Raw genomic sequence first — 18,608 nt, forward strand, 5'->3', positions numbered from 1 at the left:
TTGCTCAAGTAAGGAACAAAGGGGTGTAGAAATCTTTGAAAAATCTTTTATAAACCTCCTATAGAATCCTGCATGTCCCAAAAAGCTTCTAATCCCCTTGACTATAGTAGGTGGTGGTAATTTTTCAATGACTTCCAACTTTGCTCTATCCACTTCAATTCCCTTGTTAGAAATTTTATGGCCCAAGACAATGCCTTCTTGTACCATAAAATGGTGTTTTTCTCAATTGAGTACCAAGTTGGTTTCTTCACATCTTGCCAAGACTTTCTCCAAGTTATCCAAACAAGTGTCAAATGACTCACCAAATATGGAAAAATCATCCATGAAGACTTCAAGAGACTTTTCCACCATATCTGAAAAAATTGCCATCATACAACGTTGGAAGGTGGCAGGAGCATTGCACAACCCAAATGGCATCCTTCTAAAGGCAAAGGTGCCATAGGGACAAGTGAATGTAGTCTTCTCTTGGTCCTCCAGAGCAATAGAAATCTGATTATAGCCTGAATACCCGTCAAGAAAACAATAAAACTCCTTTCCCGCCAACCGATCAAGCATTTGATCAATGAATGGCAGCGGGAAATGGTCCTTCCGTGTGGCCTTATTCAGCTTTTGATAGTCCATACAAACACGCCACCTAGTCACTGTTCTTGTGGGAATCAACTCATTATTTTCATTAGCCACCACTGTGACTCCACCTTTTTTAGGAACACACTGAATCGGGCTGACCCAAGAACTATCCGAAATTGGGTAAACAATTCCATAATTGAGCCATTTAATTATCTCTTTTCTCACAACTTCCTTCATGATAGGGTTAAGCCTTCGCTGCTGCTCAACAGAATTATTACAGCAATCTTCCAACATAATTTTATGCATACAAAATGAAGGACGTATACCCTTGATATCCGCCATGGTCCAACCAATAGCTCTTGTGTATTTCTTCAACACATCAAGCAACAAACGTTCATATTCAGCTCCTAACACCGTTGAAATAATCACGAGCAAAGTCCCAAATAAGCATACTTCAAGTGACTAGGCAAGGGCTTCAATTCTAACTTTGGTGGCTCTTGAATAGAGGGCTTAGGAGGCTTGAAATTCCCTTCCGACAAGTCTAGGACTCAAAAGGCCTTCAAAATTTGGTAAAGGGCTGCTGTAATTCTACCCATGTAACTTGGGTTTCCTCCTCTTCACTTATGGCTCCAAGATCTTCAAGTGAACTCACCCCCATTCCATCTTTAAAAACTTCTTTGTGGAACTTTTCAGCTACCAGTGACTCAATTACACTCAACCGAGAGCATTCCTCAATCTCATTCAGAAACTTCATAGCATTGAACACATTAAAAGTCACTTGTTGGTCATTCACCCTCATAGTAAGCTCTCCTTTTTGCACATCAATTAAAGTCCTCCCGGTAACTAGAAATGGCCTACCCAAAATAATAGGAACATCTCTATCCGCCTCATAGTCAAGAATTATAAAATCGGCCAGGAAAATGAACTTATCAACTTGCACTAGAACATCTTCAATTTTTCCTTCCAGGTGAGCCATAGAACGATCTGCCAATTGCAAAGTGATGGTTGTTGGCCTTGCTTCTCCAATTCCCAACTTCTTGAAAATAGATATAGGCATTAAGTTAATACTAGCTCCCAAATCACATATAGCTCTACTCACATCTCTTCCACCAATTGAACAAGGAATTGTAAAGCTACCCGGATCCTTCAACTTAGGAGGAATTTTACTCTTCAACATGGCACTACAACCTTCTGTCAAGGCCACCGTTTCAAACTCACCAAGTCTCCTTTTCTTAGTCAAAATGTCCTTAAAAAACTTTACATAATTTGGCATTTGCTCCGAGGCCTCCACTAGTGGTATATTGATATGGAGTTGCTTCAAAACGTCTAAGAACCTTCGGAATTGGCCATCTTGTTGCTATTTTTGAAATCTTTGAGGAAATGGTGGAGGTGGCTTGCTCAAACACTTTTCTGCCGCATATTGCTGAACGGATGCTGTAGCATTCTGGGTAAATTCAGCAGCTGAACTTGCTGACTTTTCACTCTTTTCTTCACCAATTTGGATTGAAGTGGGCTCATTTTTTTCGCTTATCTTTCTCCCCATTTAACTCCAGATTTTCCCATTCCTCAAAGTCACCACTTTGCACTGCTCTTTGCCATCCCTCCTTGGATTTTCGGTGTCACTAGGCAAGGTGCCTTGCGGCCTATTCCTCAATTCAGTAGCCAATTGCCCCATTTGAATCTCAAGGTTTCTCAAGGAGGCTGCTTGGCTCTGAATCACAACATCATTCTTGGCCATATATTCTTTCATTAAACTCTCCAAAGAGCTTGATTGAGATACTTGAGGCGAAGGAGGTTGTTGCACTCTTGGTGGTTGTTGAGAAAACCTCGACGGATATGTTGGCTTGCCTTGCATTGGTGCTCCACTTGAACTAGCTCCTTGACCCCCCCATGAGAAATTAGGATGTTGCCTCCACCCCGGATTGTAAGAGTTTGAATATGGGTTGTTACGGTTGGCATTTTGATTCCCCACATAGCAAACCGAGGCAGGATTTGAAGGACAACTCTCAAAAGTGTGTCCATCTCCACAATAGACACAAGACACATTGGAAGCTTGTCCCATAACAGCTGGTTGTACCATTCCCCCCAAACTCATGTTCTTGAGATGGTTATTCATTGATGAAACTTGAGCGGTCAAAGAGGTCAATGCATCCACTTCATGTACACCCTCTACTTTTTGACTTGTTGAGGCTCTAGCATTGGACCATTGATAATTGTTGTTAGCAATCCTTTCCAAAATCTCATAGGCTTCATTGTAGGACTTAGAGAGAATAGCCCCATTAGCTGAAGCATCCAACACCATGCGAGTGGAAGAATTACGCCCATTATAGAATGTTTCCATTTGTATACAATGCGGAATCCCGTGGTGCGGACACTTCCTCAACAATTCTTTAAATCTCTCCCAAGCTTCACAAAAGGATTCATCTTCTAGCTGCTGTAAAGACATGATTTCATTGCGAAACTTGACATTCTTGGTAGGAGGAAAGTACTTCATCAAGAATTTTTCAGCCAACTCATTCCATGTAGTCACCGAGTTAGGAGGAAGGGTGTTGAGCCAAGCTCTAGCTCGATCCCTCAAAGAGAATGGGAATAGCTTCAACCTTAGGGCCTCTTCACTTACTCCTTGTAGCTTGAAAGAATCGCTCACTTCTGAAAATGAACGAAGGTGGAGATGAGGATCTTCCGTTGGCAGCCCACTAAATTGACCAACCGTTTGGAGCTTTTGGAACATGACTGGCTTTAACTCGAATTGGGCTGCTTGGATATCGGGCCTCACAATGCTCGGATTGAGCTCATTAAACATAGAGGCAGCATAATCCCTTATGGCCCTCTCTCTACCATTGGCCAAGGCAATGGCGTTAGCAATATTATGGGCATCCCCAACCCCTTCAATCTCATCAGCCATATTGAACAATTTTGACCCCTTTGTTCCCTTCTTCTTCTAAAAGTGTGTTCAATTTCGGGGTCAATAGGAGCTAGTTCAAGGTCTTCTTACTCGTTCATGCACTAGAGTATTCCTGAAAATTCACAAAACCGAGCAAACAAGATTAGAACAACACAGAAAAATAAATTGCAAAATAATCGATATTACACAAATTTTTAATTTCAATCCCCGGCAACGGCGCCAAAAACTTGTTGTGAAAATTATATGTGCAAGTGTACACAGTCCAACACAAGTAATATAATGATAAGTGAATCATCTCCACAGGGATTGGTATTAAAAAGTTCAATGTAAACACCAATTAATTACAACTTAGAAATTTAAGAAACTGAATTAAGTGGTTGTTCAAACTAAAATAAAATGAAAGAAATTACAATATGCTTAAAATTAACCACAAGTTCTAGAGAAATAACAGCAAGAAGAATTATCAATGGAGAAATGGGACTTGAATAGCTAAATCCCCCTATGTCAAAAACTGCCCAGAATGCTATAGAATTACATTTAGAAATCGCACTAGAGTTAACTAGAATTCTCAATATGCTCACCAGATTTTTCCAAAACTCATGAATATAGTTCTACCACCCAATCAAATATATTCCTATATCAAATCAGACTTAAGAACACAAATAACAGCACCAATTCTCAGAAGTTATGCAAGGTCAGTAAAATACTCCTATTCTACTCACTAAGAACAACCTAACAATGGTTATGCTCCTGCATGATTCAAGTACAAACTTCTACATTCAACCTTTCCAAAATTAAATCTAGCTTAATAATCTGCCATTGTTGGCCAAACAACAACAAACAATAATCATGAACAACACTTGAATGAACAATGGTAAATTTACGTAAATATGCATTTAAACTTTAATAACTATGACATAGGGTTCTTTAACCATTCAAGTCTCAAAAAGCTTAGCTCATAGCTAAATTAGTATCCAAAATCCAACACAGAGAATTGATATCCATGGGTACTAGAGTAGCTAATTAAAATTAGAAAATACAAAATTAAAGAAGAAATAATGGAGACAAATCCAATATTGATGATGTTTGAATCCTCCTTGTCCTTCTTTTTTTTCTCCTTCAATGGTTATACTTCTCTTTTTTCTTCTTTTCATTCCCTGTACTTTTCTCTATGATCACTCTCCAATGGCTGCTCCACTACCAGATACGGCTGGTACTCTCATTTTCTCCCCTTAGGCCCACTAATTTGGACCACCTTTCTATCCAAAACACTCCAGCTGGCTTCACTGCTGGACCTCTGCCACCTTGGCACGAATTAATAGAAAATGACATAGCTGGCTTTAATTATCCACGCCAGCAAGTGAGCTCTAGCATGCTGCAGCATGAATTTTAGCAATCTGGAAAATTTCAACTTTTTCTTCCAAACCAAACTTCTAATTTTTCTTCTTCAATCCTTCCATGGATAGCTTGATTCCCTTTTTTCACAGAAAACTAGAACAAGATTAGTCATTTAATTTCAATTTAAACCCAAAACATTACAAGACTCCAATATTAGATCAACTAATTATAAAGATAAATAACAACTTAAAATTAACAAACAAACACCAAAATCATCACTCTTTTTATGAATAATTAGGTTTAAAAGTCAAATAAATAACTCTATATTATAGAGTTATCAGGTATATAGGATCGATAGGAACTCGATGGGAGGTATATTGGATAGATAAGGCTCGATGGGAGCTCGATTGGGGGGGGGGGGGTTATATAGGATCAATAGGAGATCGATGGGGGGGGGGGTATATTGGATCAATAGGTCTTGATGGGAGCTTGATAGAAGCTCGATTGGAAGGGTATTGACTACGTATTGTTTACTGTTTGAGGTTAGCTCGATTGGAGCTCGATAGGATCTCAATGAGGGGTATAAGGGCTTGATAGTAGCTCGATATGACTCGATAGTTACATGCTTTAGCTGTTGTATACTGTTTGAAATTAGCTAGATATGGACTTGATTAGCTCGATGTTTATCTCGACATAAGCTCGATAGGGCTTGATTATAACTCAATTTATTCATTTCTGCACTATTTTTCACCCACTTCTGCTGGTCTTTGCTAAGTTTTTATATCATACTCTCTTTGTATCATATTGATGAGGCACAACACATGCTTCCTATGCGTCGCAAGTATTTTCCCACGACATATCGCTAGAATGTTGTTGTGATGAACATTTATTTCTCACAAGTGATACCTGCCCGATATGATCAATACAAGAAAAGTGCTGACAAAACAAAGTACATGTGGGATTCTGACGTTATGTCCATGTTGATCGGCATCAAGCTGCAGTTTCTTGCATCTTGGGGAGGAGTTGAGGATGTATATTGGTGCCAGAACTATGAACAACAACATTGGTTTGCCATTGAGGCTTCTAATTCTAGTTGGGCTCTCACAGTTTATGATTCTGACATCTCGGTGATTAGTGACACAAAGATGGAGGAAATTATGAATTCATGGTGCTTGTTGTTTCCTTCTCTATTGATGTAGAGTAAACCGTTCACTGATAGCTTGATGTTGAAGATTCTTGCAGCAGAAAAGAGGTCGCATCAATTCGTATGGCATCGGAAACAGAAACACAAGCTCACTCAGTCAAAGAGAAGGTTAAAAACATCATCTTTATAATATATTTGTTTCTAAGTAAAATTATAGTATTGTACACTTAATGTTTATATATTTTTTTATAGTGGAGATTGTGGTGTGTATGTTGTCAAGCATATTGAGAATCTCATTGTCAGCCTTTCATTGGAAACCATCTACGATGAAAATATAGAGGTGTTCAGGAACAAGTGGACAACAGACTTGTGGTATCAAAATTTGTTACCTTGATGATTGTATATATACAGGGTCTTTACATGTGCAATTTTTTTTTGGGTTTGGTTGTTCACATTTATTTGTAACTTTCATATGGCTTTTATCGAGCTATATCGAACAATATTGAACTATTATCGAACAATATCGAATTAATATCGAGCTTTAATCTAGCAATATTATTTTCATATCCATTATCTAGCTGTTATCGAACTAATATCGAGCCATATCGAACCATTATTGAACTAATATCGAGCTATAATCGAGCAATATCATTTTCATCATCATTATTGAGTTGTTATCGAACCTTTATCGAGCAATCATCGAGCTAAGATTTGAAGTCAGTTTCGAAGCTAAGTTAACAACCATATCATTGAGTTCATATCGAGCTAATATCGAGTTCATGTCGTGCTACAATCGAGCTCATTGGGTTTACATCAAGCCTAACATAACTTTTAAAAAAATATTAGAAAAAAGAAAGGAAAACAAGCTAATTATTAATACAAAAAATCCAAATGGGAAAAAAAGTTTATAGCCTAGCTTTACATGTAGCCTTGTTGTGGCCAAGACCACCACACATACTACACTTGCGCTCTTTGTGAATGATTTTGCCATTCAATATGGAGTGTGGTTTGTCTTCCTTCTTCCCACATTTTTCTTCTTCGCCCGACCAACTGGCTGTTTCTCAACGGGAACCATAACTTGCATTTTCTCTATGTTCTAGGGAACTTCCCAATCTTCCTCGTTGCCAGTTGGGTAGATTTTTCTTTGTAAGACTCCCTCCACATCTTAGTAGTATAATATGGGGAACACAATGAGTAAATGTTGACACCACGCAGGATGGCTGCAGCCACACCACGAACACAAGGGTAACCTATTATTTGAAACATGCCACATGAGCATGATTTGGTCATCAAATTCACCTCACCATCACCTTCTAAGTCTACCATATGAAATTCAAACTGTCCAAGAGGGTGGACTTTTGAAGTAACTTGCATCATATGCAATGCCTGAGACATCTTTCTCATGTATTGTTGCTAATTTGGATGTGTACTTCTCTACCTCCTCTCGGCGCCCAGCAAATCATGATTGAATTGTGAAACGAATGAATTCCACAAAAGTAGTGACTGGGAAGGTTCTTGCATCTTTAGTTTTGTTGTTGAAGCTTTCAACGTAATTGCTTGTCATTACATTGTATCAATTTCTAGGAATGTAAGCACTAGTCCACTTATCGAAGCCAATATCTTCGAGATATTGAGCTATGGCATGGTCCATTTGCTTTATATTGTTGAAGAACCAGTGAAATTTTGACTTCCGAAATGCATATGTCGCATTCCACATCTCCATGTGACAGTGATCAGTCTTGAACTTAGCGATTACATTCATACTTAAGTGATGGTAGCATGCACCGTGGTAGGCATCAGGGAAGACCAACTCAAGAGCATGTATAATGCTAGCATGCCTGTCTGATACAAAAGTCAAAATATCAACAACTCCAATGGCTTCCTTCAATTTCATCATGAAATACTTCCAAGAATTATGATTCTCACTTTCCACATTCGAGAATGCAATTGGATAAATGTGGTTATTCGCATCCAATGCAACAACACACATCTTATGGCCACCATACCTTGACTTCAAGAAAGTGTCGTCCACACATTTACCAGGACGACATGATGTAAATCCCCTTCTACAAACTCAAAAAGAGAAGAAACAGTAAAGAAAGCGGCCATCCTCTATGACAAAATCAGTTATTGTACCTATATTCTTTTGTTGCGGCATGTACAATTAAGAAGTGTAGAGTCCAAGAACTTTACTTAGCTAGTTAGATAGTAGTAATAATAGTAATTATAGTAGTATTTTTATGACTGTGGATTTTGGTTCAGACCGGGATTTAATTGGACACTCGTAGTAACACTTGTAGATTTTCTAAGTTTAACCTATAGTTTGAGAATATTAATTTTAACCTAAGGTTTGATTAATATGACTGATATTGATGGTGATATTTATTATATTATAAGGTTTAGATAGACCCAATAAGATAGTAACACTTTTCATATGTATGTTTAATGATAATTAAGTATTTTTGAGGAATAAGTTTATTAAGATTAATATTTGAATATCCTAGGGTCTGTTAGCAACTTTGAAATTGTTAGAGGACTTAGTCAAGGCTGTTTACTCAATTCAAATTAAGCTGAAAATGTGCAATTTTGTGTTTAAATATTCAGCGTATGCCGATATATTGCAGCTATAGGGGGCGATATATCGCAATATGGGGATACGAAAAACACGTAACTTTGCACGATCACCTCGACAAGCCTCGGGCATACTGGCCCAGGCGATATATCGCCTACTAGGGGCGATATATCAGCTCCTTTGATGGATTTTTGAATGTTTTTGAAAACGTTCTCATTTTAATCTTTAACCTCTTGATAAGTCCAGCATCTTTCTGACCGAGTCTTCAGCCTCTGCTGAATGATAATTCTAATATTTTTCACTTAAAAAACCATTATTTTATTCAAGTTAAATGAAGATATTTTCATTCTTGAACTCTATAAATAGGACCTAGTACCTAGCCATTTATTCATTCATCAAGCTAAGTTCAGAGGCTGCAAGCTGCTAGGTTATTTTTGAGTGCTTAAACACTTGGGTTGGGGATTATAAGCTTACCAAACACATGGGAAGTAAGGTTTATAGCACATTTTGTTTCAAGGTTTAGATCGGTCATAGAAGCAATCAAGGTATTCCAAACTCTAGTTCATTTTGGTATTGTTTTCCTTAAGTTCTTATAGTTTTCTACTCAACATCCTAACTTTATTCTTTATTCGTGGTTAGGAAATATAAGATCTTGAACATAAGGTTCTTGGTAAGTATATTTCTGATGGTATAGTTCTTTCATTATTTTCATCCCTTTTTCTTTAGTATACTCACCCTTTCATTGATGGTTTTTAGGAGTGTTCCAAAGTCCCAATCCTATTCTCATATCCCGGTATTTTTTGTAAGGAAAATAGGATAGGATATTATATGTTATCTTATGATTTATGTGTTATGTTATGTATGTTGTAGGCTTGGGCATATGACTTGTATAACTAACAAGCCCCAATAAATTTATGGGCATATGACTTGCTTAGCTAGCAAGCCCCACAAATCTAATGGGCATATGACTTGTTTAGTTTACGAGCCCCAAGTAATAATGGCCATTATAGTATGTGTGACATATGTTATGATATGCTTTATTATATGTTGCGTTATGAATTTTATGTATATGGTTTACATGTTAGGTTTTCCTTGCTAGGAATTAGGCTCACTCCTTTATGTTTATATGTGCAGGAAAATAGCTTTGGTGGTGGGAGAAGCTTGGGGATGTGTATTGAGGCGGGATAGAATCGATGGACCGAGCGTTCGATTCGAGGATGAAGTCTCTTTAATTATGGTTTTCTATGTATTTTTCCGCAATTGGTTGTAATAAGTTTTAATTAAGTTTTCATTATGTCAAAGTTCTGTTATGTTTTTATTTTAAAAACAATGGGATCCCATATCCTACTTTAAATTTTATGTAGTTTAACATTTGTTTTACAAGTTTTAATGAAGTTATGATTATTTCGCTTGTAAGTTTTATTAAAAATTAGTGTCTATGTATAATTGTCATTAATGGTCCAAAGTCTAGAGTATTTGGGTCATTACAGATGGTATCAGAGCAACGGTTCATTCGCATGAAGTCCTCCTCGATACTCACACTCAAAGCTCCGAATCTGACCGCCAAGTAAGTATTTAAATTATAGTTATTATGCTTATATGTATAGCTAACGATTTTAGCATTTATATTTTTAGTTAAGTATGAACGGAGCATTAACCTATGAGGATATCCGAGCCATTAAGGCTTTAAAGAGAATAAGAAAACCAAGAAACACCATAGGAACACTAGAGAGAATCACTTGGAGACTGCTTTTGTTCCACAGAGAAATAGGTCACCTTTAAGAGTCTAAGCAAATCATGATGAGAGCAACGGAACAATACGTTTTAGTAATTAGACTATATAGAGATTTTCATCCCGTAATTGCAGCCTTAGAGGAGATATGGGAAACAATGGATGATGAAGATGAACTGCCAGCAGCAATGCGATATTACTTTCTCTTAGTTAGGTTCACTGAAAAATCAGAATTTCAGTTTACAAATAAGCAAAAACATAGGATTTTTACGAACCTTCCTCGAGGACACTTTGAGGCACATGATAATGAAGACTATGAAGAGTTAGATGACAATATGCTAGATGAAGGATCGGATGTAGAAGATCCTGATTTTTAGAATAGTTAATTTTATTGTTTGTTTTATGGTTGTAATTAGTGAAAAACTCTTTTCCAAATTAATATCATGTTATTTTGTTATCATGTATGAGTTTGATTTTTTATTTCAATCATAATAAATAATAAATAAAATAAATAATGACTAAAGTTCGGTGAGGGTGGATACAAATCAATGAACCAAGTTTCTATATTCAGAGTTAGGGGGCCATGGTAGTGGGAACGATTTTACTGATCCCAGCCCTCCCTCAATATGATTAACTTTGGAACAAAGATGAGTTTCGAGCCTGAGAATTAAGTCATATAGGATGATAGAAACATACTTATAAAATAAAGATGGTTTGTTTTTCTAAGTATAGAAACCCATTCTAATAATAAAGAAGACTTATATAATTTTCATAAGAAGTCATAATCAATAGGTCTGAGATATGTTTGTTTTAGAATAAGTTTTTCCTTAGAGCCTATTAGGTAAAGTTCTAACATGTTTCTTTCAACTGTTAGAACTCTGCTGCGATGTCGCTCCGAAGATCTACGCGCACCAACAGAAGTGCCTCCAACGCTGCTCCAGCCGCAACGCGTCGGCACCGCCAGCTGACAACACTGCGGAGATCACCAGACTGCGACAGCAAGTCGAGGAACTTTTATAGTAACAGCAACAACGGGCTCAGCCTCAACCTCCACCGCAGCCGCAACCACAGCAAATGGCCTCAACACCCCAACAAGTTGGTCCATATGGGGGATGGCCAGTGGCAAACTATGCGCCGTATCCAATACATCACATTGAGCCAGTTTATGAGAGAATCCGCAAGCAGCACACTCCAAGCTTCGAAGGGACTACATACCCCTTTGAGGCTGAAGAGTGGCTAAGGAATGTGGTGCCAATTCTGACGCACGTGAATCTCAGTAATGCAGACCGTATATCCTGCATCTCGTCATTACTCAAGAAGGATGCTAGGATATGGTGAGACTTGGTCCAGAAATCGCATGATATTGCAACCATGACATGGACTCGATTTGTGGAGCTGTTCCACAAGAAGTATTACAATTTGGTTGTACTCACTTCAAGAGTTGAGGAGTTCACCAACTTAAAGCAAGGTAGTTTATCAGTGGCAGAGTATGCTCGTCAGTTCGACCGCCTAGCAAAGTTCGCATCTGAGATGGTTCCAACTGATTTTCTGAGGGTGAACAAGTTTGTTAGAGGACTTCGACCTAAGATCGAGCTGGGGTTAAGTTAGCAAACCCAGGAAATACTACGTATGCCGACGTTCTAGAAATGACAATAGAATTAGAGAGGTTGTAGGCTAATGTAAGTAAAGAGGAAGCTAGTAAGCCTGAGCCTAGACAGCAGGGTCAACATCAGATTAGTCGGAACTACAACAATAATAGCAACAATCAGTCCGGCAACAACAGTAACAGTCAGAAGAGAAGGCATCTTGATAACAAGCAATCTGACAGCGATAAGAGGGCATAGACAAATAATGGAGGAAATAGGCTGGGTTATGTGGAATACCCACCATGTGCTAAGTGTCAGAAGAAACATCCTGGAGAATGCCGCGCAAACACCAAGGAATGTTTTAACTGTGGTCAGGAAGGACACCGTAAAATAGATTGTCCTCTGCGCAAGCCAGAAGGGAAGAAGGACGACAAGATGGTTCCTGCTAGGGTTTTTGCCTTAACCCACGGAGAGGCTGATGCTAGAAATAAGGTGGTAACAGGTCAGGTTTCTATCCTCAATAACATATGCTCTGTATTATTTGATTTGGGAGCCACTCATTCGTATATCTCATTAGGAATGATAGAAAAACTAGGCAAACCTTGTGAAAGATTTAGAACTAGGTTTGTAACCGAGTTGCCTTCGGGCAAAGTAGTTCTATCATCACGGATAGTACGAGGCGTATCGATCAAGATTGAGGATGTAGAACTAGAAGGAGACCTGATAGAATTGGTGATCAAGGAATTTGACGTAATACTAGGTATGGACTGGCTAGCGCGACATGGCGCAACCATCGACTGTAAACACAAGAAGGTGATGTTCGAGACTCCTGACGGCCAGAAATTATGCTTCATGGGACAAGCTTCAGGATTACGCACCCCGTTAGTATCATCTCTCAAAGCTCAAAGAATGATGGCAAAGGATGTCAAGCGTTCTTAGCCAGCATCACAGATGTGGTAAAGGAGACACCACTTAAGGTTGGAGACATCCGTATCATAAGAGAATTTCCAGAGGTATTTCCCGATGACTTGCCAGGATTGCCGCCGACTTGGGAAATTGACTTCACGATAGAATTAGTACCGGGCACCGAGCCTATTTCCAAGGCACCGTATCGGATGGCACCTACGGAACTCAAGGAGTTAAAGACGCAACTACAAGAACTCCTAGACTTGGGTTTTATTAGGCCGAGCCATTCGCCATGGGGAGCCCCGGTGCTATTCATGAAGAAAAAGGACGGAAGCATGCAGATGTGTATAGACTATCGCGAGCTGAACAAAGTAACGATTAAGAATAAGTACCCGCTACCCCGGATCGACGACTTGTTTGATCAACTCCGAGGCGCGACTGTATTCTCAAAGATTGATTTACGATCCGGGTATCATCAGCTCAAGGTAACGGGAGAAGATATTCCTAAGACAGCCTTTAGAACTCGTTATGGACATTACGAGTTCTTGGTTATGTCCTTTGGTCTTACCAATGCACCAGCCGCGTTTATGGACTTGATGAATAGGGTATTCAAAGACTACTTAGATAAATTCATCGTAGTGTTCATCGACGACATCTTAGTATACTCTAAGGATGAAGTAGAGCACGAGGAACATTTGAGGTTGATTTTGTCACGACTGAAGGAGCATAAACTCTACGCCAAATTCAAGAAATGCGAGTTCTGGCTTTCACAAGAGGCGTTCCTCGGGCACATTATATCAAAAGATGGAGTTGCAGTAGACCCATCAAAGGTAGAGGCCGTGAAGGATTGGCCAAGACCAAAGAACGCATCTGAAGTAAGAAGCTTTCTAGGGTTAACAGGTTATTATAGGAGGTTCATAGAGGGCTTTTCTAAGATAGCCACTCCGCTCACCAACCTTACCCAGAAACAACAAAGATTCAACTGGAATGATAGATGTGAAGAAAGCTTCCAGTTGCTTAAGGATAAGCTTTGCTCAGCACCAGTACTCTATGTACCGACACCCAACGATAAGTTCGTAGTCTACTGCGATGCATCAAAGCAACGGTTGGGTTGCGTCCTGATGCATAATGATAAGGTAATAGCCTACGCCTCATGACAGTTGAAGGAGTACGAGCAGTGCTATCCAACTCACGATATGGAGTTGGCAGCAGTGGTCTTTGAGTTGAAAATCTGGCGCCATTATCTTTACGGAGAACGGTGCGAGATTTATACGGACCACAAAAGTTTAAAGTACTTCTTTACTCAGAAGGAGCTCAACATGAGGCAGCGCAGGCAATTAGAATTAGTGAAGGATTACAACAGCGAAATCCTATACCACCTGGGAAAAGCAAACGTAGTTGCCGATGCGCTTAGCAGGAAAAGTTATGGAAGTTTAGCAGCTTTAACCGGAATAGAAAAGCCGCTACAGCAGGAGCTGATCAGTGCCGGAATAGAAGTAGTTATCAGCAATCTGGCTAACTTGTCTATTCGGTCGAATCTGCTAGAAGACATACGGATTGGTCAGGGACATGACAACACACTAGCAGCACATATGGATGCAGTCAGAGAAGGCAAGGCTACAGATTTCTCAATATCTAGTTAAGGTTTATTGAGATATAAGGATCGGGTATGCATGACAAATGATCAAAAGATTAAGAGGATGATTCTAGAAGAAGCGCACAGTACCCCGTACTCAGTTCACCCAGGGTCTACCAAGATGACTCATGACATCAAGGTAATCTATTGGTGGCAAGGGATGAAGAAGGACATAGCAGAGTTTGTGTCTAAGTGTCTTGTATGCCAGCAAGTGAAAGCAGAGCATCAGCGGCCTGCAGGCTTATTGCAACCGCTTAGCGTACCAGAATGGAAGTGGGATGATATAGCTATGGACTTCATGACAGGTTGCCAAGGAAGAATAAGCAGCATGATTCCGCTTGGATAGTAATAGATAGACTAACCAAGTCGGCTCATTTCCTGCATGTTAAGACTTCATACACGGCAGACCAATATGCAAACATCTACGTCCAAGAGATAGTACGATTGCATGGAATCCCCAAGACAATAGTGTCGGATAGTGGATCGGTGTTTACATCGAGGTTTTGGGGTAGTTTACAGCAAACTATGGGTACTAAGTTAAGTCTTAGTACGACTTTTCATCCTCAGACAGACGGGCAGTCTGAGCATACGATTCAGATTTTAGAGGATATGCTACTCGCGTGTGTACTTGATTTCAGAGGATCATTGAATAAGTACTTGCCGCTGATAGAGTTCTCCTACAACAATAACTGCCAGTCAACGATCAGGATGGCACCTTATGAATTGCTTTATGGAAGGAGGTGTCGATCACCGTTGCATTGGGACGAGGTAGGAGAAAGGCAGCTTCTAGGTCCCGAAGCTGTTAGACAAGCTCAAGAAGCAATAGCGCTTATTAGACAACGTATGCTTGCTGCTCAAAGCCATCAGAAAAGCTATGCGGATGCCAAGCATCGCGATGTGGAATTCGAAGTCGGAGATAAAGTCTTCTTGAAGATACCTCCTATGAAAGGTGTAAACCGGTTTGGGAAGAAAGGCAAGATTAGTCCCCGATTTATAAGTCCTTTTGAGATATTGGACAAAGTGGGAGCAGTTGCGTATAGACTAGCTCTACCGCCAGCACTAGCAGATAGTCACAACGTGTTCCACATCTCGATGCTACGCAAGTATGTGTCAGAACCATCTCACGTCCTCAAGTATGATACGATAGCCCTCCAGAAAGACTTGAGTTATGAGGAATGACCGGTTAGCATCCTGGATAAGGGTGAAAAGGTTACAGTCCAAGAGCATTCCTATAGTCAAAGTCCTATGGAGTAATTGTTCTGAACGAGAGGCAACGTGGGAGTTGGAGGAGGACATGCAAGGTCGGTATCCAGAGTTATTTGGTAAGTAAATTTCGAGGACGAAATTCTTTTTAGTAGGGGAGAATTGTAGAGTCCAAGAACTTTACTTAGCTAGTTAGATAGTAGTAATAATAGTAATTGTAGTATTATTTTTATGACTGTGGATTTTAGTTCAGACCGGGATTTAATTGGACACTCGTAGTAACACTTGTAGATTTTATAAGTTTAACCTATAGTTTAAGAATATTAATTTTAACCTAAGGTTTGATTAATATGACTAATATTGATGGTGATATTTATTATATTATAAGGTTTATATAGACCCAATAAGATAGTAACACTTGTCATATGTATGTTTAATGATAATTAAGTATTTTTGAGGAATAAGTTTATTAAGATTAATATTTGAATATCCTAGGGTCTGTCAGCAGCTTTGAAATCGTTAGAGGACTTAGTCAAGGCTGTTTACTCAATTCAAATTAAGCTGAAAATGTGCAATTTCGTGTTTAAATATTTAGCGTATGCCGATATATTGCAGCTATAGGGGGCGATATATCGCAATACGGGGATACAAAAAACACGTAACTTTGCACGATCACCTCGACGAGCCTCGGGCATACTGGCCCAAGCGATATATCGCCGACTAGGGGCGATATATCAGCTCCTTTGATGGATTTTTGAATGTTTTTGAAAACGTTCTCATTTTAATCTTTAACCTCTTGATAAGTCCAACATCTTTCTGACCAAGTCTTCAGCCTCTGCTAAACGATAATTCTAATATTTTTCACTTAAAAAGCCATTATTTTATTCAAGTTAAATGAAGATATTTTCATTCTTGAACTCTATAAATAGGACCTAGTACCTAGCCATTTATTCATTCATCAAGCTAAGTTCAGAGGCTGCAAGTTGCTAGGTTATTTTTGAGTGCTTAAACACTTGGGTTGGGGATTATAAGCTTAATCATTATAAGCTTACCAAACACTTGGGAAGTAAGGTTTATAGCACATTTTGTTTCAAGGTTTAGATCGGTCATAGAAGCAATCAAGGTATTCCAAACTCTAGTTCATTTTGGTATTGTTTTCCTTAAGTTCTTATAGTTTTCTACTCAACATCCTAACTTTATTCTTTATTCGTGGTTAGGAAATCTAAGAGCTTGAACATAAGGTTCTTGGTAAGTATATTTCTGATGGTATAGTTCTTTCATTATTTTCATCCCTTTTTCTTTAGTATACTCACCCTTTCATTGATGGTTTTTAGGAGTGTTCCAAAGTCCCAATCCTATTCTCATATCCCGATATTTTTTGTAAGGAAAATAGGATAGGATAATATATGTTATCTTATGATTTATGTGTTATGTTAACCCTTAACCACTTAGACTTGCCTTTGAACGATTTTGACCGAGTTCTGGGCGTCAGTTGAACGAAAATTCAAATCTTTTTCATTTTATAATCATTTATTTATTCAAATTAAAAGGGTTAGTTTCACCCCTTGAACTCTATAAATAGGACCTAGTGCTCAGCCATTTTCTTCATTCTTCAAGCATTTGATCAGAGCCTCCAAGGTGCTAGTGTGACTATAGAGAGATACACTTGGGTTTTGGGTTAAAGCTTTATCATTCTAAGCTCTTATAAACACTTGGGAAGTGAGAAATAGTGTGATTTCAGTATTGAGGTTTAGACCAATCGATAAGGTCATTCAAGGTATTTCTATTCCTAAGTTCAGTTCTATATGGTTCTTTAGTTTTCTTTATTCAGATCCTAACTCTTGTTTATGATTCTTAATTAGGCATTTAAGTTCTTGAAACTTAAGGTTCTTCTTTGTCAGTTTCTTCTTGATGGTTTAGTTCTCATTTCATCTTTATTCTTTAGAGATTCTCACCATTTTTACTATTGGTTTATAGGAGTTTCTAATCCCAGTCTTGTTCCCAAATATCTTGACTTTTGGTAAGAAAAATAGGATAGCTTTTATGTGCTTATATGCTATGATATGTATATGTATGATATGTTTTTAGTCACTTGGGCCTATGACTTGCTTAGATAGCAAGCTCCATGATTATTTATCATTTCATGGGTTAGAGTTATGATTTACCTACCTCGACTAGTAGAGGACCTAGATGGGTTATCATATATTACCATGTGATCTACCTACCTCGATTAGTAGACAGATGACCTAGATGGTTTATCACATGCCATGTTAATGAGTTAATGGCCATTAATATTGTTGTCCTATATGATATATGTTTCTTTTATAGTCATATGTTTTCTAGTATATGTTTATAATATAGTTTTATGCTTATGATTTATGTGTTAATAGATTTTCCTTGCTGGGCATTAGGCTCACTCCTTTATTTTTAGTGCGATGCAGGAAAATGATTATGGAGGCAGAAGGATTCTTGATAGCTTGGCTTGTGTGTTAAGGATGAATGGATTCAATGTATTGCGTGTTGATCGAGGACGACGTTATTTATTTTATGTCTTTTAAATTATGTTTTGCTGTAATTCTGCTATTAGTATTTAAAGTTATGTTTTATGTTTTATTAAACAATGGGTAGCCATACCATATTTTACATCTTATTTTGTAACTTGCACAATATTTATTTTGGGGTTTTAATAAAGTTATGATTAATTTATTATGTATGTTTTCTAAAAAATAGTAGCTATGTCTAGTAGTTTTAATGTGATCGCAAAAATGTAACACGCAAGTATACGTGGTCTAATCAAGTAATATATGATAAGTTAAGTGTCGATCCCACGAATACTGATATTAATCACCAACAATTAATTCCTAATTCTAATTGATTTGCTTAATAATTTCAGATTACAATTAAAATACTTACTACTAAAAAATTAGGAAACTACTAACACTTAAATAAATGCAGTAATAAGAGCAAAAGTTAGGGCTTTAGTTTCATCAACTTTCCACTTATGATTTCTACTCAATTC

At 38.3% G+C, this 18,608-nt stretch overlaps 1 protein-coding gene and 1 non-coding gene across 2 annotated transcripts; one reads left to right on the top strand and one right to left on the bottom strand.

The window, feature by feature from the left end:
* Positions 1-1,126: 1,126 nt before the first annotated feature.
* Positions 1,127-2,110, bottom strand: LOC133785845 (uncharacterized). Its single transcript, XM_062225062.1, has 2 exons — positions 1,972-2,110; positions 1,127-1,857 (listed from the first exon to the last, which is right to left on the bottom strand). Exons 1-2 carry the CDS (start codon positions 2,108-2,110, stop codon positions 1,127-1,129), a joined length of 870 nt encoding a protein of 289 aa, XP_062081046.1.
* An 814-nt stretch (positions 2,111-2,924) lies between these two features.
* Positions 2,925-3,030, top strand: LOC133787548 (small nucleolar RNA R71). The gene has a single exon (XR_009872564.1). It is a non-coding gene; the product is annotated as a small nucleolar RNA R71 (small nucleolar RNA).
* The last annotated feature ends 15,578 nt before the right edge of the window (positions 3,031-18,608 follow it).

This window comes from Humulus lupulus, chromosome 6 (assembly GCF_963169125.1).
Source record: "Humulus lupulus chromosome 6, drHumLupu1.1, whole genome shotgun sequence".
Classification (NCBI taxonomy): Eukaryota; Viridiplantae; Streptophyta; class Magnoliopsida; order Rosales; family Cannabaceae; genus Humulus; species Humulus lupulus.

Excerpts from the sequence above, each read along its gene's own strand:
- LOC133785845 (XM_062225062.1), bottom strand. The coding sequence starts at position 2,110 with ATGGGGAGAAAGATAAGCGAAAAAAATGAGCCCACTTCAATCCAAATT. Across the intron at positions 1,858-1,971 it reads GCAATATGCGGCAGAAAAGT|TGGAGGCCTCGGAGCAAATG; the intron begins GTTTGAGCAAGC and ends ATATACCACTAG.